The 22084-nt window shown below is 36.9% G+C and overlaps 1 protein-coding gene and 1 long non-coding RNA gene across 10 annotated transcripts in view; one reads left to right on the top strand and one right to left on the bottom strand.

The window, feature by feature from the left end:
• FERMT2 (FERM domain containing kindlin 2) overlaps positions 1–22084 on the bottom strand; it is a 79090-nt gene that overhangs the window by 13641 nt on the left and 43365 nt on the right. For 6 of the 9 annotated variants that reach the window (XM_044924957.2, XM_044924958.1, XM_044924960.1 and 3 more), the window contains exons 4-10: positions 20044–20178; positions 8257–8289; positions 7703–7928; positions 7233–7335; positions 4762–4869; positions 1183–1317; positions 429–478 (exon numbers count right to left, since the gene is read on the bottom strand). In XM_044924957.2, coding sequence (XP_044780892.1) covers positions 429–478; positions 1183–1317; positions 4762–4869; positions 7233–7335; positions 7703–7928; positions 8257–8289; positions 20044–20178 — 790 coding nt within the window. The remainder of the gene's footprint in view (positions 1–428; positions 479–1182; positions 1318–4761; positions 4870–7232; positions 7336–7702; positions 7929–8256; positions 8290–20043; positions 20179–22084) is intronic. The other 3 variants (XM_044924959.1, XM_044924961.1, XM_044924963.1) reach the window with 1 other exon arrangement.
• LOC112587820 overlaps positions 1–22084 on the top strand; it is a 45968-nt gene that overhangs the window by 19514 nt on the left and 4370 nt on the right. The window contains exon 2 of the long non-coding RNA XR_003112290.2: positions 13698–13786. This is a non-coding gene — a long non-coding RNA (uncharacterized LOC112587820). The remainder of the gene's footprint in view (positions 1–13697; positions 13787–22084) is intronic.

Raw genomic sequence — 22084 nt, 5'->3', positions numbered from 1 at the left:
GAAAATAGCAGTTCATTATGTACGGCTTTTACCCAGACAGGATGATTTATATGAACCGTATGTTTCAGAATTTGCATGATGCAATCCATCTAAGTTACACAATCTCCTCCCTGCCTTAAGTAAAATGTTTATCAGATAAAACAACTTAAGTTTTATAAGTACAGGAATTTTAATTTTGTAAACGTAAAATTTTTATAAGTACAGTACTTATTTATAAGTTTTATAAGTATAGTACTTATTTATAAGTACAGGAATTTTAATTTTCTAAAGGTAAAATTTTTCCAGATTATAATTTAGTGTTCATAATAACTGGCAAATGCTTTTAGAGATGTGCATTTGCCAGTCACATAAATTTCAAGAATGTGAACATGACTATAAAACTGACATTTATTTATTAATGTTTGGAATTCCTTCTCTTTTGTACTTACTTGAAAACTTTAATATAGTCAGCAAGTTCAGGAATGGAAGTGATGTCACCCTAGGAAAAGAATGAAAACATTTTTTTCTCACTTTAAAAAAATTTGAAACTCTGTTTAGCATCTGATATTAAGAACCAGCTTGTTCAATAAACAAGGAAAATTACATAAATTACAGATTATAAAGATTTTAAAGGTATTATATACATGGCCATATAGTACAAAGACATTTTCAAATGGCATAAAAAGCTATTAAAAATTTGATCAATACAGCAATTTAGACAATCCACAAGAATGTAGTGTTGATTCTAATATGACTAAAACTGTTTATAGCTGCATACAGAAATTTTCTGACTCTTAACAGTCCTGAGAATAGTGTTTCTTCTGTAATAACTAATATCTAAGCATTTAAAAATTTTACTGAGATCTATTTATTCTTCTTTTCATAATATTTCAAATTTGGAGATCAATAAACGGATTTTACCATGGCTTGAAGTTAACTTTTCCTCTGCAGAAATGTTCTCCCACTATTTGTAAGAGAACGTGCAGACTGTACTGGCAGAGGATCTCTCTCCTCTGTGTTGGAAGCACTAGAGACTAAACAGTATTAATGTAAAAAACTTCTTTGAAAATTTATGGAAAATCTATGTCTGTATTCTCTAAAGCATTAAATATTTCTCTATATGTCCCAAACACTTCATGAAAACCTAATTCCAAAAAAAGGTATAGCATCAGACTAAATTAATAGGCAAAAGATTCACCCTACCAAAATTGTTGATGTTTTTCCCCCTTCCAAAGTAATCTCCAGGTCTGAAAGGGCAGCATCAACTTCATCAACTTCTTTGTCGCTGTTGTTCAGATGATTCTCTGACGTCATGATCGACAGCTTATTGATATGGTACTAAAACCAAAGTGACATTTAAATGATTTTTTTAACTATGAATTTTAAAGTGAGATTATTATCTGTATCTATATTGAATGCCTTTTGTCACCTAATCTGAAAGGCTAAAAGTCTCCCAAGAATTAGAAGGATAGAAAAATGATGGGCATGGCATCTGAAATCAGTGTCCTAAACTTGCTAATAAATCTTTACTCAAAAAAGGATTTTTTTGACAAACACAAAGGAATTCAGTTTAGGAATCCCTAGGATTTAGAGTTAACACCTCTTCCACTGAACTCTACACGAGCAGTGACTTTTAAGTGCCCCATCCCCACTGCAGTATTCCATGTCTAGCAAGCAAGCTAGAAGCAACAGGTACTGGATGAATTGAACAGATTATGCATAAGGTCTGAATAAATGCATTAACACCGGTTACCTTATCTTACTTATTTATCTTACTACTATTACTACTTACTACTGCTAGGTACTATTACCCTGCAGCGGGAAGTTAGTTATCACTATTATGTTGAAGACTAAAGTTCCACTGCCTCCCCCCCATCTTCAATTCAATGCTGAAAACCTAATTTACATTGTCATTTATACATAAGAATAAACATGTTTATATGTGAATACATACAGCACCCTGACACACATGAATACTCGCATATACATATATGTATATACATAATGAGTAGTGATAAGTCCTCCTATATGTATATAAAAAAATCTTTGGGTGTAGAACTAGTCATGATTTTAAACACACTTAGATAAATGGTTTAGAACAAATATTAATGATTAGATTCTGATGCTAAACTTAAGAGGTTTAATACAAAGTTAAGCAGAACTTTTAAATCACTTAATCATTTATCTTTCAGACCACTAAATAAGTAGCAATCATTGTTTCTTAAGGATTCATTCACCAAATACAATCTGTTCATGGGAACAATTAGTAAACTAATGCTGAGGCCAATTATCTAATTAACTAATAGAGGCCAATAGGTTCCTCTATTTTAAGATTTAGTGAATTAATAATGATTAGTCTCTAGCTATGGTCCCTCGTGGCTCGGTAGTAAAGAATCCGCCTGCCAATGCAGGAGACACAGGTTAGACCCCTAGGTTGGGAAGATACCCTGGAGAAGGAAATGGCAACCCACTCCTGTATTCTTGCCTGAGAAATCCCATGGACAGAGGACTACAGCCAGGCTATAGTTTATGGATTACAGTTGGGATACAGTCTATGGGGTCACAAACTTAGCAACTAACAACAACTACTCTCTGGCTGTATCTACAGTTGTGCTGAAATGAGATCCTTATAATGGTAGAAACTTTCATATTCACAAACCATGGAGAAGGAGGTAGGTTGAGGCTCTCAGGCAGTGGTCTCAAATATCAGAGTATAATAAGAAGCATATGGAGATCTGGTTAAACATAGAGATGCTTAGGTTCACCCTCAGAGATTCTGACTCAGCAAATCTGGAGTCCAGCCTGGGCCCCAGGCTGCTAAGTGCCTTAAATGAATCTGATGCAGAAGGTCCTGATGAGTTATACTGGAGAAATCCTGGCTGTGAATGGGACTGGTCATAAAATCCAGCTTTGCTTTCAAATGTTACAATACATGATTGGACCTAAATGCTTAAAAAACAGTGTTACTAACTTTTCTAACTTTTCAAAATCCACAGCTTCTTACTTTGAAGTACTTTGTTTCTTTTTACTATTGTAGATTTATTTTACACAAGGAACCAGAAGCTCTAATAAGAGAATAATTCAGGGTGCAGCCTATGTTTAAAATAAAAAATACCAGGCATCTCCTTGCCATATTTTCCGAGTTTCCCTCTTCTTGTGCTGGATGGCTTCCAAGAGGCTTTGGTCAGTCTCTGGGAAGGCTTCTAACAACTCAGGGGATTTGTAGTCCAAATTTCTCTCACTGAATCTAGATTCTAAAATGGTCCAGGGAAAGCTATGCTTTGGGGCATTCAGTCTCCATGAATTAAAATCCAGCATTCTGAGGTGTTTTTCTACTGAATTGAAATGGAATATCTAATGTTTACTGGATGGGGTGGGAGCTGGGGAAAACCGCATAATAGTCCCATTTCTGTGACAATTTGACTATGTGTATATTCATTCAGTAACTACTTTTTGAACATCTACTATGTGCTGGGCACTGCATATAACTGTTGGCTTTTTTTAAAAAATGAAATAATATATAAGAAAAGCTGTGGTTTTCTCCACTTGTAAAATATACATTTTACAAGTTTTCTTATTACTTTGTCATCAGCAAAATTTTCACTAGAGAATTAAAAGCCCTTACTCTAAGTGGGAAAATGTAGAGACAATGCTGTAACCAAGTGAGATATCTTCCAAAAACTGTTCCAGAGTTTAATTCAAGAAATTCTTCAGGTAGCCTTAATGATCCAGAAACATAAAGAAGAGTCTTAACTGATTAAGCAAGTCTCTAGAAAATAAATAATTAAACTAATTCATCTGTCATTCATCTTGCATCTGGGGTTCATTTTGATTTCCCTCTTTTAGAATATAAACAGAGAAGAAATGAGCTGTTCTTCCTCTTGAAAAAACAATGTTGTGAGTCTTAACTGAGAAACTTTTCTGGGTACATAAAAGAATATGGAAGATGGAGAGCATTTTTATTTGTGTTCTAATGAAGAATTAAAATCACTGTTAAAGTAAAAGACACTGAAAACTAAATGTTCTTTTTGCTTACAGTACTCAAAGAACATCAACTTAATCAGAACTTTACGTGAAAATGGAATTCCACCATAATCTGAGAACATTTAGATAGCTGAAATGATTCATCTAGAAAGGTTAATCTAGTGGTCAGTCAGACCTCAGTGTCTCTAAGAATGCGGAACTATGGGTGCTGTCCTAATATTACTTTACCAGAGGGGAGATCAGCGGACATCAATTTCTTAGTAAGCCCTACTATAATTCTGAAATAGGTGGTATGCAAGATCCACATTTGGAAAAATACTAGTTTAATGTTAGTTACTTGCTTCTTAAGGAATTATCATTCTAAAGACTTATTTATGTTTGGTTTTACTAGTCTATTAAAATTTTATCATATTAAAAGGTAATAATTTCTGCCATAGCCCATTTTACAAATATTACCATTCCCAGTTATTTATGAAGTTATGCAAGGCTTCACTGCAGAAATCTGATTTTTAATATGGATTTTATTTCCAGGGGAAAAATGGATAGCTTTAAGCTAATATAGATCTGGGGGTCAGAGGATATAGAAAAGTAATTATTTAAGTATGCCACTAAACTCTTAGATAAGACAAAAAGAATTAAATTCACATATTTTGCCTTCTAAGTGTCTATTAACTTTCTACATAGCAAAAAATAAAACATTATATCAAAATACTACTGGAATTACTATGCCACTTTACCATGTAAATAATCCCCTACCCATTCCCCTTTAAAGTCCAATTTACCAATACTCTTCACTACCTGCAAGGCTGCAAACATCATCATTTCTTCTTCGGTGCATTCAATTTCTTCCAAGAGAATAGCCCATTTGGCCTGCTCATAAAGCTGATTGATTCTGATTGCATCATACTGCAGCAAAAAGAGACACAATTCTTCTGTAATATGTTACCTTTAACATTAGCAATAAGGAAAAAGCTACCCTTAGGGTTATACATATCTATATACACCATCTCTATTTTTTCTTAAAAATGGCATTAAAATATGCCAAAAGATTTTTACATATTCAGTATTAGAAGTAGATTCTGTATGTTATTTTCCAGGGTAATAACCATTAGGTATGCTAGCCCTTAACAAAAGGAATTTAACTTGAAGACATTAAAGTAAGGCAGAACTGACTGCTTTTCAGTATTGTTTTGCAACTTACACTAATATGTCATAATCACAGAGTAAATTAATTATTTCAGGGAACATCTTGCTTACTGTGGAAATGCATACCCAGACAAAATAGCAGGTCCTTGGAAACAGTAATTATTTTAAAAATTCAAAATAAAGGGCACACACACATTTGTGGAAAAGACTTACTTAAGTGTTACTGAATTATCCAGTTATATTAATAAAAACTAGTAGTAATATATCTTAGAATAGTAACAAAATGCATAGCCCCTTCCTACCCCATGCAAATGTAACTGTGTTCCCAGAAAACTTTGGGTTTACCAAAATTAGGTATGATATAGCCTAAAAAAGAATTAAAATGATTTTTTATAATTCTATATACATTTTAGTGTTGTACAAAGTATTATTTAAGCACATAATTTAAGATGATAAATACATACATTAAAATCTAGGCTATAATCTAGACATGAAAAGTATGATGGGCAGACAAGAGAAGTTCCCCCCACCCACAAGGATGATACGAAAGCAAAAGATCCAAATCTCTGTCATGTGTTTTCTGGGGGAAACACTCCAGATTTTATAGCAAATTTACATCTTATCAGAAAAGCACAGTATTTCAGTAGCAGAGACGATGACAACCACTTGACAGTAAAAACATATTACAATGTTTGGCTGTGAAACTGAGAGAAATGCAGACTTAAAAAGAATTAAAAAAAAAAGAATTTTTTTGAAGCAACATCTGGGATATGTAATTAGAAATTTGAAAGTAACTGAACGGGTAATCTTTCAGAAAACTTTTCTTCTACCTAAAGTAGAGTTGAAGAGAGATGTTAAAAAAAACATAAACTAACTTTACCAACTCTGTAGTAAATACACACCATGGAACACAGTATGGAGATTCCTTAAAAAACTAAAGATGGAGCTACCATATGATCCCGCAATCCCACTCCTGGGCATATATCCAGAGAAAAACATGGTCAAAAAGGATACACGCAAGCTTATGTTCATTGCAGCACTGCTTACAATAGCCAAGGCATGGAAGCAACCTAATATCCATCAACAGAAGATTGGATAAAGAGGATGTGGCACACATATATACAATGGAATATTATGAATATTAATATCATAATATTAATTAATAATGATATTAATAATTAATATCATTAAAAAGAATAAAACAGGGTTTCCCTGGTGATCCAGTGGTTAAGAATATGCCTTGTAATGCTGGGGACACCAGCTCAATCCCTGGTCCAGATGATCCCACATACTGCAGAGCAACTAAGCCTGTGCACCACACTACTGAGTTCATGGGCTCTAGAGCCTGTGGTCTGCAACAAGAGAAGCCTGTGCGCCACAACTAGAGAAAGCCCACACACGCACAGCAACAAAGACCCAGTGCAGCCAAAACTAAAATAAAATACATAAATCTTTTTTAAAAAAAGAATGAAATAATGCTATCTGCAGCAACATGGAGGAAACAGAGATTGTCATACTGAGTGGTAAGTCCGACAGAGAAAGAAAAGTATGGTATGATATCGCTTATAAGCAGATTCTAAAAAGAAATGGTACAAAGAACGTACAAAACAGAAACAGACAGCCTTACAGAACAAACTTATGGTTACCAGCGGGGAAGAGTGGCAGAAAGAATAGTTAGGGATTGACATGTACACACTGCTGTGTTTAGAAGTTATAACCAAGAAGGACCTACTGTACAGCGCAAATAACTCTGCTCAATATTACCTAACAACCTAAATGGGAAAAGAATTTGAAAAAGAACAGATACATGTATAACTGATTTACTTCGTTATACACCTGCAACTACCACAACATTGTTAACCAACTATATTTCAATATAAAAGAAAGTTAAAAAATACAAATCAACCAACAATTCAATTATCTTAACAAATAGAAAAGGGTTTAGTTATGCTTCCAACCTACTAAAACAATAGACTTCTTTAAAATACTGGCAACTGTGTCCAAAGTTTTGAGTTTCTAATATTATATTCAAGACTTGCTATCTATATCCAAGCAATTCCTTAACCCACCAACTTCCAAGAAACAAAGAGAAACCAAAAGAGATCCCTCTAAACCCTCGGTACCTTTGGATTCAAATCAAAAAAGCTGTAATACTTGAATCGGAGCAGCAAGGCCTCATTTTCCTTCACATCTTGTTCCATGAGAGATCTTGAGGAATCAAGCCACCTGGACAAATTAACAAACACAGTGGAACAGAGCAAGACAGAATTAAATTTCTACCTCTATGTAGATAAAGAAATTCTTAAATTGTATCTATATTTTGAAACTTACCCTTGGTTGGGAGAGAGAAATTAGGAGGCTAGGATTAACATATACACACTACTATTTATAAAATAAGGCAATCAACAAGGACCTATTGTATAACTGAATTCAGTTGTACATACAGACAGACACATACACATGCATATAAATGAAATTGAACTGCTGTGCTGCACAACTGAAACGCTATATTGTAAATCAACTATGCTTCAATTAAAAAAACCTTGTAATTTATAATAGCAAAAAAACAACAACAAATAAAACAAAAACTTACCCTTGGTTGATTTTTGCTTTGTCAAGAAGGGCCTGAGGTTTGAACATTTTCGCCAAGATTTCTGGTGATGTTATCGGCTGACTGACAGCAAGTATACCAGGGTTGCCTTCTGACAAAGCACTGTCACCAAACCAAGCAGAAGTTGGTGACAAGGGGCTTCCATCATGAGCATCGTAAGTAGGGGTCATTGTTTTACTATAAAGTCCTGGGCTTGAATATATACTTCCTAATAAATAATGTGAAAAATAGGTAGTAAGTATGAAGGATAGTTATCTTAGTTTCCAGTAATACATGCTATAATGATGTAAAACACACTGTGAAACACAAACTTCGTTCTGGAAGGGAAAGCTTTAGTACATTATTTTACCTGTCTTAGAAACATGTGAAATTAACTTTACTTGAATAGCATTAAGAACATGTAACAATAAAGTCAAAAATATAATTAAGTTGGTAGAAATTCTAGGGAAAACAGTTCAAGAGAGTTAGAATAAGTTAAGGATATTGCTGAAGCAGACAGACCAACACTTTTGTTTTTTAATTGTGCCAAGGCTCACCTTTCAGAGGGCCAATGTAAAGAACATCAGTGCCTATAGAAAAGGAAAGAAAGGAGTTCAGAAGGTAAAGGAAAGGCAACAATAGAAGACAGAAACAAAGAATGAAAATGAAAAGAAAATAGGAAAAGGAAAACAGATTTTCCTGTGAATCATAAACTGAAATAAATATTTTAAGTGAATTTAAGAGAAAGAACCTTAGAAGCTATAACCTAAAATGAGCTTTTGTTCAACACAAAACAATGAGGTTGTGCCCTTGGCACATGTTTAGTGACAAACATGTATATTTATCACCCTCTGAAATCACCATACCCTGTTTTAAGACAGCTCAATGTAACTGAATAAATTCACATAAATTAAGATAATAATTTTATGTTGTTGTTTTCTCAATGAATAGTTGAACTGGCTCCAACAGTTACAAATAAAATATTAAAGCAAAAGGATATATAAATTTTGCCCTAGAAAGAAGCTAACAAAAGTGCATTTTATATTTAATTCCCTGAAGTTACAGAGATATTATCTTTTTAATCTTCAGCTTCCTTAGTGTTAAAGGGCTAGGCATACATTTTTTTAAATACTTATTTTAAAAAAAGAGGCTACATTAAAAAAATTTTTTTAATTAGTCCAGTGATGATCTATTCTCTGTCATTTAAACCACAAAAATTGAGACTTAAGACTTTTAAAAAAAATTCAGAATGACATTAAGCAAAAGAACATCCCCTTCAAAGTTTCAACTGTTAATATATTTTATCCTGTAGTAATAATTTTTAAAAAGAAAATGTGTAAATGGGTGTCACATTGTTAATGGATGCTGTTAATGAAATAGCTGTTTTCCTTACCTAACTTAGGAATATGCTTAGGAATTTCTTTCCTGTCATCTCTAACTATACACCACCCATAAACACAGAATGATAGAAACAACTACCCATGAAAAAGTGATGGTAAGGCTAGAGATGTTTAAAGTTGTCAAGACAGAGTCTAGGAAGAGAACATAAAGTAAAAAAATAAAAAAACAAAACAAAAAAAACCTTTTACTAACCACAGGGTTATCTGATTTGATACCTCTAAATGTGTTCTCCCAAAGAATACTAAAACAATTTGTAGAATGTGAACGTGTAGAATGTGAAGAAACAAAGAAGGCTGTAATGTTCCCTTTTAGCCTTTGAGGAAGAAAACTGGAATATTTAGTTGTAAAGCAAAGAACCTTAAAATACAAGGGCATTTTGTGAAAGAGTTACTTATAAAAGGGCCGAGAACAATACTCCAGCTCAAATGTGCAAAGGAAAATTCTGCTATAGAGACGATACATGTAAATAAGGTGTGGAAATGAAACTTCTTTATGAAGTTTCTAAAACAAAATGTATTTCCCTACATTATGCAACACCTAATATCAGCCATTCAATCGATTCCCTTCCTTCTTATTTACCTATACTTTATAATCGACATTCCATACTTTCATTTCATTTTCCTATTTGTTGTTAGGCAGCCTACAGTAATAGCTCATATGTCGTCATTTGAGAGGAGCAAACTGAGGCACAGAGAAGTTCATATATTTGTCCAGTGTCAAGAACTATTAAGTTGCAGAGCTAAGCTATAAATCAGCAGTCCGACTCGACTGCAGCTAAACACACTGCCTCCCAGGTACCATAACTTACTTAAGCCATTTCCAATCGGTGTGCATTTATTCATTTTAGAGTTTTATTACTGACGTCGCCACTGCTACTGCAGACAGTGCACTCCAATAACCATTTTTGTACTTTTTCCCAATTCTAGCAGCACTAGGTCAGAGGGTATGTGCATTTTAAACTCCTTTTAAGTCCCAGTTCAGTGATAATCTCAACCAGCCTGTACTCCTGATTGCCCAATTTAAACCATATTTGAAGCAGAAAACTAATAAAGGGTACGATGAGGTAGCATATGTACTCAGCAACAAAATATATGAGTTTGCTGAACACCACAGAATGATAACTTAAAAACTATAGAGTGACAAACAAAGACTTTATTTAACAAGCACTACAGTATGGGCCACCTACTATACATATTAAAAACTCTAGTTTTATAATTAAAGAATAGTTTTTTAAAAATGCTTTGATGTTTAAAATGGCAAATTCTAGTTAGGAACAATGGCATCCTACATGGTGATTTTCCTGACCTTCTCGATTATCTTAGGACCGACTTTTCCTATGTCGAGCTGCCTTTAAAATTTCCTAGAAAAGTTCCTAATGAAATAATTTTCTACTTCCATAGTAAATCTTGATTTCAGTTTAGTTCAGAAGCTCAGTCGTGTCCGACTCTTTGCGACCCCATGAATCGCAGCACGCCAGGCCTCCCTGTCCATCACCAACTCCCGGAGCTCACTCAGACTCACGTCCATCGAATCGGTGATGCCACCCAGCCATCTCATCCTCTGTCGACCCCTTCTCCTCCTGCCCCCAATCCCTCCCAGCATCAGAGTCTTTTCCAATGAGTCAACTCTTCACATGAGGTGGCCAAAGTACTGGAGTTTCAGCTTCAGCATCATTCCTTCCAAAGAAATCCCAGAGTTGATCTCCTTCAGAATGGACTGGTTGGATCTCCTTGCAGTCCAAGGGACTCTCAAGAGTCTTCTCCAACACCACAGTTCAAAGGCATCAATTCTTCGGCGCTCAGCCTTCTTCACAGTCCAACTCTCACATCCATACATGACCACAGGAAAAACCATAGCCTTGACTAGGCGAACCTCTGTTGGCAAAGTAATGTCTCTGCTTTTCAATATGCTATCTAGGTTGGTCATAACTTTCCTTCCAAGGAGTAAGCATCTTTTAATTTCATGGCTGCAGTCACCATCTGTAGTGATTTTGGAGCCCCCCAAAATAAAGTCTGACTCTGTTTCCACTGTTTCCCCATCTATTTCCCATGAAGTGATGGGACCGGATGCCATGATCTTTGTTTTCTGAATGTTGAGCTTTAAGCCAACTTTTTCACTCTCCATTTTCACTTTCATCAAGAGGCTTTTTAGTTCCTCTTCACTTTCTGCCATAAGGGTGGTGTCATCTGCATATCTGAGGTTATTGAGATTTCTCCCAGCAATCTTGATTCCAGCTTGTGCTTCTTCCAGTCCAGCATTTCTCATGATGTACTCTGCATAGAAGTTAAATAAACAGGGTCACAATATACAGCCTTGACGAACTCCTTTTCCTATTTGGAACCAGTCTGTTGTTCCATGTCCAATTCTAACTGTTGCTTCCTGACCTGCATACAGATTTCTCAAGAGGCAGATCAGGTGGTCTGGTATTCCCATCTCTTTCAGAATTTTCCACAGTTTGTGATCCACACAGTCAAAGGCTTTGGCATAGTCAATAAAGCAGAAATAGATGTTTTTCTGGAACTCTCTTGCTTTTTCCATGATCCAGCGGATGTTGGCAATTTGATCTCTGGTTCCTCTGCCTTTTCTAAAACCAGCTTGAACATCAGGAAGTTCACGGTTCACATATTGCTGAAGCCTGGCTTGGAGAATTTTGAGCATTACTTTACTAGCGTGTGAGATGAGTTTGAGCTGTAGTTTGAGCATTCTTTGGCATTGCCTTTCTTTGGGATTGGAATGAAAACTGACCTTTTCCAGTCTTATGGCCACTGCTGAGTTTTCCAAATTTGCTGGCATATTGAGTGCAGCACTTTCACAGCATCATCTTCCAGGATTTGAAATAGCTCAACTGGAATTCCATCACCTCCACCAGCTTTGTTCGTAGTGATGCTTTCTAAGGCCCACTTGACTTCACATTCCAGGATGTCTGGCTCTAGGTCAGTGATCACACCATCGTGATTATCTGGGTCGTGAAGATCTTTTTTGTACAGTTCTTCTGTGTATTCTTGCCACCTCTTCTTAATATCTTTTGCTTCTGTTAGGTCCATACCATTTCTGTCCTTTATCGAGCCCATCTTTGCATGAAATGTTCCCTTGGTATCTCTAGTTTTCCTGAAGAGATCTCTAGTCTTTCCCATTCTGTTGTTTTCCTCTATTTCTTTGCATTGATTGCTGAAGAAGGCTTTCTTATCTCTTCTTGCTAGTCTTTGGAATTCTGTATTCAGATGTTTATATCTTTCCTTTTCTCCTTTGCTTTTCACTTTTCTTCTTTTCACAGCTATTTGTAAGGCCTCCCCAGACAGCTATTTTGCTTTTTTGCATTTCTTTTCCATGGGGATGGTCTTGATCCCTGTCTCCAGTACAATGTCATCAACCTCAGTCCATAGTTCATCAGGCACTCTGTCTATCAGATCTAGGCCCTTAAATCTATTTCTCACTTCCACTGTATAATCATAAGGGATTTGATTTAGGTCATAGCTGAATGGTCTAGTGGTTTTCCCTACTTTCTTCAATTTAAATCTGAATTTGGCAATAAGGAGTTCATGGTCTGAGCCACAGTCAGCTCCTGGTCTTGTTTTTGCTGACTGTATAGAGCTTCTCCATCTTTGGCTGCAAAAATATAATCAATCTGATTTCAATGTTGACCATCTGGTGATGTCCATGTGTAGAGTCTTCTCTTGTGTTGTTGGAAGAGGGTGTTTGTTATGACCAGTGGATTTTCTTGGCAAAACTCTATTAGTCTTTGCCCTGCTTCATTCCATCTTCCAAGGCCAAATTTGCCTGTTACTCCAGGTGTTTCTTGACTTCCTACTTTTGCATTCCAGTCCCCTATAATGAAAAGGACATCTTTTTTGGGTGTTAGTTCTAAAAGGTCTTGTAGGTCTTCATAGAACCGTTCAACTTCAGCTTCTTCATCGTTACTGGTTGGGGCATAGACTCGGATTACTGTGATATTGAACGGTTTGCCTTGGAAATGAACAGAGATCATTCTGTCGTTTTTGAGATTGCATCCAAGTACTGCATTTTGGACTCTTTTGTTGACCATGATGGCTACTCCATTTCATCTGAGGGATTCCTGCCTGCAGTAGTAGATATAATGGTCGTCTGAGTTAAATTCACCCATTCCAGTCCATATGAGTTCGCTGATTCCTAGAATGTCGACATTCACTCTTGCCATCTCTTGTTTGACCAGTTCCAATTTGCCTTGATTCATGGACCTGACATTCCAGGTTCCTATGCAATATTGCTCTTTACAGCATCGGACCTTGCTTCTATCACCAGTCACATCCACAGCTGGGTATTCTTTTTGCTTTGGCTCCATCCCTTTATTCTTTCTGGAGTTATTTCTCCACTGATCTCCAGTAGCATTTTGGGCACCTACTGACCTGGGGAGTTCAGTATCCTATCATTTTGCCTTTTCATACTGTTCATGGGGTTCTCAAGGCAAGAATACTGAAGTGGTTTGCCATTCCCTTCTCCAGTGGACCACATTCTGTCAGATCTGTAAATCAACACTAAACAGTAAAGTTAATTCTTACGTGGAAAAATTGTTTTCCCCAGACATGGGATCACGCTACTTCAAATGGTTCTCTCCTCACAGGTACTTGGAGAATAGATATTTACCTAGTTACAGCCAGCAAGTGGCAAAGCACTAGAGAGTGTGTCACCTGAGCACAGCCTGTAAACAAGGTATGTAAACACTCAGAATTTTATCATATTTCTGTGTAAGAATCTGACTAAAGCCTGAGAATCGCTAATTCACTCATTTCCTTTACCTTTTGAAACATTAAATAAAAAAAGCTTTGTTGAAGTACAATTTACACACCAATATTTCACAAAGTATTCACCTTTAAATATTAAATACTGGAGAAATGATGTTACATAATGGTTCGACATATGAGTGCTAGACCCAGACCAATCTGGATTTGAATCCTAGCTGTGTCCTGATTAGCTTTGTGACCTTGGGCAAATTACTTAACCCTTGTAATGTTCTTTCCTTGTAAGTGGGGATAATGCCACCAAAATCACAGATGTTCTGTAAGGATGAAATGAAAATACACAAACACATAAATACATAATTGCCAACCATGCTCACATAGATGCTCATAATTCAGGAAGCACATAGGCACTAAAGGAAACTGAGCCTGTCTCTGCCTCAGTAGAATGAAGATTACACCTATGCCTTACCACAGCCTGCAGTACAGGAACCTCTGTGTAGTGGGGAGCACAATGTCTGACCCCCAGAAGACGTCATAAGCTGAGATGTACAGACCTGTTGCTATTTATATGAACATAATATGCAACTGATCAAATCTGTCAGCATTTGGTCCAAACATTGACTAATATGACTGACAAATCATAAAAGCAGGCAAACCTGGTATTTAGTATTTCTTTTAAAAATTAATCTCTTATTACTTTTCATGTGTGTATGGGACTTCTCTATAGATAATCAGTCCTCTACATATCACTATCTTTGTGTACTTTCTTAGTATTTCACATCAACTCCTCAAAGGTTTTTAAACTGTTTGGATGTAGACAACTAAACCTATTAAAAAAAAAAACTCCTTCAACTGAAAACAGTCACTTCACAGACACAAGAGAGCACACCAGTACATGACCCCATTCATATGAGGTTCAAGAACCAGCCCAACACTATTCTGTGGTTAGAGAGGCACAGGAAAAGGCATGCAAGAGGCCTTCTGGGGTCTTGGTATCATGTTACATGCTATACCTAGTTCTGGGTGGTGACAAGTTGTATGCATTGGCAAATATTCATCTATAATTTAAAATCTGTTCATTTTACTATATGTAACACCTCAATTTAAAACAAGAAAGAAAAGAAACCCACAGTTACTTACTCTAAAATATTTGTAGCTTTCCCTTGTCTTAATTCATTATCTTTTGTCTTCTAATTGTCTTTTCTTAAAGCACTATATAAAAGCTCTTCCTTGCAGTTCTAAGACCAATCCTGCCTGATTTCAACCACTCTAAAACCATCCCATAAATATACCTTTCTATGTAGTTCTTCATCTTAAGAATTGAGTGAGTTTTCATTTAAACTAAAAAAAAAAACAACAACAAAAAACCCAAACAACTGAAAGCAGAAATTCTGTCTACTGTCACATGGCTTCATCTACATAAACCATCAAGTCTAAATCAGATTTTAATTGTATTCTAATGACAGACACATTCTTTTACTCTCTTTGATTCCTTAGTCTGTAGGCTCTATCACTACTCTTTCCTCTCATTCCCTCCTCCACATTTTACTGGAATTAAATTTGATATTCTTTCTAAGTAATGATTTGCTCATTTTGTACCATATTCAGAAACCAGTGACTCTACAATCACTAGCCTATATTCCTCAGCCTGACATTAAATACCCTCCAGTGTGATTCAAAAGTTCCTTGGAGGTCTCTCCCCCATGAACTGGCTCAAATGGTTTATTTACACATCTTGTACTTTTCTTTTGCCAGGATGTTCTTTGTTAATATCATTCTTTCTACTTGGATCACCTATTCTTTCTATCAAAATCCTAGCCACTGGAATCCTAGCCAATTCACAAACTTACTTTCCCAACCTGAAAACTGAATACACCCTACTTGGAACTGTTTTGTCTTCTGAATTCTTACAACATTATTTCTATAATATTCATTTAACATTTATGTATTAGCTCTTTAAATACAGTAACTATGGTTTCCCACTGCCTATAAATTACTTAAAGTGTAAGGACTACCTTATTTCTTGGTAGCTCCCAGATATAATCAGTACATGAGCAGTGACATAAAGGTTACAAGGTATGTGACCTTAGATATTCCTAATCTTTGTTGTTCAGTAGCTATGTCTGACTCTTTGCGACCCCATAGACTGTAGCACGCCAGATTTCCACGTCCTTCACTATCTCCCAGAGTTTGCTCAAATTCATGTCCACTGAGTTGATGATGCTATCTATCCATCTCATCCTTGGCTTCCCCCTTCTCCTGCCCTCAGTCTTTCCCAGTATCAAGGTCTTTTCCAGTGAGTTGGCTCTTTACATCACATGGCCAGAGTATTGGAGATTCAGTATTAGTCCTTCTAATGAACATTCAGGATTGATTTCCTTTAGGATCGACTGGTTTGCTCTCCTTATAGTCCAAGGGTCTCTCAAGAGTTTTCTCCAGCACCACAATTGGAAAGCATCAATTCTTTGGTGCTTGGCCTTTTTTATGGCTCCTAACCTTACTGTTAACAAAGAGTCAGACATGATTGAGCAACTGAACTGAATCTTACTGTGCCATATTTTCATCCTTATATGTGAATAACAACAATCCACTTTGATGGGTTGTAGTGAGGATTAAATGAGTTTCCATGGGTAAAGTGTGTGAAATAGTTCTGGGCATACATAAGTCTGTGTTCATTGTTTACTATCATTGCCATCATCATGACCCCAGAATTTTAAAAAACAGGAATGAACTGAATTAGTAAAATTAGTTTATTTATTTGCTTCTAAGATCTATCCTAAGAAATGGATTTATAAATGTGCAGCCAATGGAAACATGGAAAATAAATTTTCAGGAACCAAAGAACCATGTAATCTAATTGATTAGTCATCTAACTTCTCAACAGACACTGTCCATGTTCCCACTGTATGACATATGCTGTTAGTTCCTAGTAACAGAAAGGTAAGAAACAGTCTCTTCATGCAGGACCTCACAATTATTAGGGGAGAACACATCATATAATACCAAACACAGAGAAGTCTGGTGACTCACGACAGCAGGATACCTAATTCAGGTTGGGGAGGTAATGGAAGGAAATCTGAGAAAGCTTCTTCAAGAAACAAGAGAGGCACTAAGACATTAGCGTATGCAAAGCATAGAAGTTTTAAGTAACCTGATAAAAGTAATAATGTCTTAACTAAATTAGTGGTGGTTTCCACAAAATACACCCAAAATGGAACTAAATGCTAAAAAACCCTCCAATTTCCGCAATGCCGAGAACTGAGGCAAGTTAAGGTACTGTCTCCTTTTGACTTTTCCTGAGCACAGAACCAGCTTTTCTTATTATTGATTCAACTACTAACACCTGACACGATGATCCACACGTGACAGACTCTAGTGATGATTTAAAGATCGAGGGAAAAGATGCAGAAGGAGAGCGTTCTTTAACCTGACCACTCTCCAGACTATTCAGTCCATTTATACTGATATCAAAAATACACAGGATGGGGAACACATGTATACCTGTGGCGGATTCATTTTGATATTTGGCAAATCTAATACAGTTATGTAAAGTTTAAAAATAAAATAAAATTAAAAAAAAAAAAAAAAAAAACACAGGATGACCCACTGTACAGCACAGGGAATTGTACTCAATATTTTTTAATAACCTATAAGGGAAAAGAACCTGAAAAAGAATATATCATAACAAACACCCTCTTCCAACAACACAACAGAAGACTCTATACATGGACATCACCAGATGGTCAACATTGAAATCAGATTGATTATATTCTTTGCAGCCAATGATGAAGAAGCTCTATACAGTCAGCAGAAACAAGACCAGGAGCTGACTGTGGCTCAGACCATGAACTCCTTATTGCCAAATTCAGACTTAAATTGAAGAAAGTAGAGAAAACCACTAGACCATTCAGGTATGACCTAAATCATATCCCTTATGATTATACAGTGGAAGTGAGAAATAGATTTAAGGGCCTAGATCTGATAGACAGAGTGCCTGATGAACTATGGAATGAGGTTCGTGACAATGTACAGGAGACAGGGATCAAGACCATCCCCATGGAAAAGAAATGCAAAAAAGCAAAATGGCTGTCTGGGGAGGCCTTACAAATAGCTGTGAAAAGAAGAGACGCGAAAAGCAAAGGAGAAAAGGAAAGATATAAGCATCTGAATGCAGAGTTCCAAAGACTAGCAAGAAGAGATAAGAAAGCCTTCTTCAGCAATCAATGCAAAGAAATAGAGGAAAACAACAGAATGGGAAAGACTAGAGATCTCTTCAGGAAAACTAGAGATACCAAGGGAACATTTCATGCAAAGATGGGCTCGATAAAGGACAGAAATGGTATGGACCTAACAGAAGCAAAAGATATTAAGAAGAGGTGGCAAGAATACACAGAAGAACTGTACAAAAAAGATCTTCATGACCCAGATAATCACGATGGTGTGATCACTGACCTAGAGCCAGACATCCTGGAATGTGAAGTCAAGTGGGCCTTAGAAAGCATCACTACGAACAAAGCTGGTGGAGGTGATGGAATTCCAGTTGAGCTATTTCAAATCCTGGAAGATGATGCTGTGAAAGTGCTGCACTCAATATGCCAGCAAATTTGGAAAACTCAGCAGTGGCCACAGGACTCGAAAAGGTCAGTTTTCATTCCAATCCCAAAGAAAGGCAATGCCAAAGAATGCTCAAACTACCGCACAATTGCACTCATCTCACATGCTAGTAAAGTAATGCTCAAAATTCTCCAAGCCAGGCTTCAGCAATATTTGAACCGTGAACTTCCTGATGTTCAAGCTGGTTTTAGAAAGGGCAGAGGAGTCTACGGCCATACCACCCTGAACGCGCCCGATCTCGTCTGATCTCGGAAGCTAAGCAGGGTCGGGCCTGGTTAGTACTTGGATGGGAGAAAGGGCAGAGGAACCAGAGATCAAACTGCCAACATCCGCTGGATCATGGAAAAAGCAAGAGAGTTCCAGAAAAACATCTATTTCTGCTTTATTGACTATGCCAAAGCCTTTGACTGTGTGGATCACAATAAACTGGAAAATTCTGAAAGATGGGAATACCAGACCACCTGACCTGCCTCTTGAGAAATCTGTATGCAGGTCAGGAAGCAGCAGTTAGAACTGGACATGGAACAACAGACTGGTTCCAAATAGGAAAAGGAGCACGTCAAGGCTGTATATTGTCACCCTGCTTATTTAACTTATATGCAGAGTACATCATGAGAAATGCTGGGCTGGAAGAAGCACAAGCTGGAATCAAGATTGCTGGGAGAAATATCAATAACCTCAGATATGCAGATGACACCACCCTTATGGCAGAAAGTGAAGAGGAACTAAAAAGCCTCTTGATGAAAGTGAAAGAGGAGAGTGAAAAAGTTGGCTTAAAGCTCAACATTCAGAAAACAGAGATCATGGCATCCGGTCCCATCACTTCATGGGAAATAGATGGGGAAACAGTGTCAGACTATATTTTGGGGCTCCAAAATCACTGCAGATGGTGACTGCAGCCATGAAATTAAAAGACGCTTACTCCTTGGAAGGAAAGTTATGACCAACCTAGATAGCATATTGAAAAGCAGAGACATTACTTTGCCAACAAAGGTTCGCCTAGTCAAGGCTATGGTTTTTGCTGTGGTCATGTATGGATGCGAGAGTTGGACTGTGAAGAAGGCTGAGCGCCGAAGAATTGATGCTTTTGAACTGTGGTGTTGGAGAAGACTCTTGGGAGTTCCTTGGACTGCAAGGAGATCCAACCAGTCCATTCTAAAGGAGATCAGCCCTGGGATTTCTTTGGAAGGAATGATGCTGAAGCTGAAACTCCAGTACTTTGGCCACCTCATGCGAAGAGTTGACTCACTGAAAAAGACTCTGATGCTGGGAGGGATTGGGGGCAGGAGGAGAAGGGGACGACAGAGGATGAGATGGCTGGATGGCATCACCGACTTGATAGATGTGAGTCTCAGTGAACTCCAGGAGTTGGTGATGGACAGGGAGGCCTGGCGTGCTGCGATTCATGGGGTTGCAAAGAGTCGGACACGACTGAGCGACTGATCTGATCTGATCTATATATTCTACACATGTGTGTATAAATGAATCATTGTGCTTCAATACCTGAAACTAACACAATTTGTAAATCAACTATATTTCAAATATACACACACTCACAGAGGCATACAGCTCTCATGGTTCTCACACTGAACCCATGCTTAATCAAAGACTCACCTGATCCAGGAGTGATAAGAGGCCCCTCTAGTTCAAGTGCCTCATCTTCAGATTGGTCATCTAGCTTTTTCTTTTTTTTCTTTGTTGGATCTCTGGGTTTTTTCAATAGAGAAAGCTCTTCAGGGTGTCTGATGTCTGTTACAATTAAGAAAAAAAACATTATTTTACTGGGATAATGGAAAGTTTAAACATATTACACTTGGTAAATCTATGAATCCATTTCAAACCAAGAACCTGTAATTTCCTCCTGTGCATGTTTGTATTTTGCCAGATACTAACACCATGCAAAACACTAGAATGTGACACTTTCAAAAACAATATACCAAAGCACACTTAATTCATAACTATCCAATAAATGTAGTTACCTAGTAGAAAGATAATACTATGGTACAGAAAGAAAATAATAGAGCTCTTATTTATATATGTTTTAAACCAAAACTCTATGGAATTAAGGTTTATATTATATGGTTGGTTCATTCTGTATACAAGTTATACTGGATATATGAAGTAAATGTAAAGAAAATATTTTCACACCATTACCAAATCTCAAAATTTTAATCAACTCAAACTTTCCTACCTTCATACCAAATGTCTACAAGTTTCTGTGTTTATTCTATTCATTTTCATGTGAAGAACCTGATGTGTACACATAATGAAAAATGGGCAAAATAATGAAGACTGATATTTTCCTGTGTCTGCTGTCTGGTCTTCTACAATTCCGTATCTCTAACTGTACAGTTAGTGATAGCTAGGAGTATAAAGTTGTCGCCCATCAAAAAAAAAAGAAAGAAAATCACCAAGTGGGTTTTAAAAAACCAAAAAATATATAAGAAGCAAAGTGGCTACACAAAAAGAATTAAAAATGACCCCAATAAGTTTATATATTACATTACATATTATATACCATGTCCATAAACAGCAGGAATGACTCAGAAGTCAGTGATGTTGTTTAGGCACTAAGTCATGTCCAACTCTTTCCACCCCATGGACTGTAGTCTGCGAGGCTCCTCTGTCCATGGGATTTCCCAGGCAAGAATACTGGAGTAGGTTGCCATTTTCCTCCCCAAGGGATCTTCTAGACCCAGGGACCAAACCTGCCTCTCCTGCATTGGCAGGCAGATTCTTTACCACTGAGCCACCAGGGAAGCCCAAGTTATGAAGTCAGTTCCTCCCAAATTGAGCTAAAGATTCGATGAAATTCTAATCCAAATTCCAGCTTACTCTTCTGAACAATTTGATTGTAGAATTGTTTTCATTTCCTTATAAATTTTATAATAGTGAAAGCAATTTTGAAAACGAATAAAATTGGAAGACTTAAACTACCTGATTTTAAGACATCATAAATCCATAGCAATTAAAACTGTGCAATTACTGGCTAAATTATAAGACATATAAATGAATGGATCAGAAGAGAGGACCCAGAAACAAATCCAGACACAGCCAATTATTTTGGACAAAGGTGCTATGGCAATTCAAAGGAAAAGGGAAATCTCTTAATTCGGTTAAGTCGCTCAGTCGTGTCCAACTCTTTGTGACCTATGGACTGCAGCACACCAGGCTTCTCTGTCCATCACCAACTCCCAGAGCTTGCTCAAACTCATGTCCACCAAGTCGGTAATGCCATCCGACCATCTCATCCTCTGTCGTCCCCGTTCTCCTCCTAACTTCAATCTTTCCCAACATCAGGATCTTTTTCAATGAGTCAGTTCTTTGCATCAGGTGGCCACGGTACAGCCTCAGCAGACTAAAGTCCACGGGGTCGCAAAAAAGTCGAACATGACTTAGTGTCTTCAGCATCAGTCCTTCCAATGACTACTCAGCACTGATTTCCTTTAGGATGGACTGGTTGGATCTCCTTGCAGTCCAAGCGACTCTCAAAAAAGACTCTTCTTCAACACCACAGTTCAAAAACATCAATTCTTCGGTGCTCAGCTTTCTTTATAGTCCAACTCTCACATCCATACAGGACTACTGGAAAAACCATAGCTTTGACTAGACGGACCTTTGTTGGCAAAGTAATCTCTTTGCTTTTTAATATGCT

Source organism: Bubalus bubalis, chromosome 11, assembly GCF_019923935.1.
Source record: "Bubalus bubalis isolate 160015118507 breed Murrah chromosome 11, NDDB_SH_1, whole genome shotgun sequence".
Taxonomy (NCBI): Eukaryota; Metazoa; Chordata; class Mammalia; order Artiodactyla; family Bovidae; genus Bubalus; species Bubalus bubalis.
Note: the sequence above shows the minus strand (reverse complement) of the source record. Positions and strands in the feature narration are given on the sequence as shown.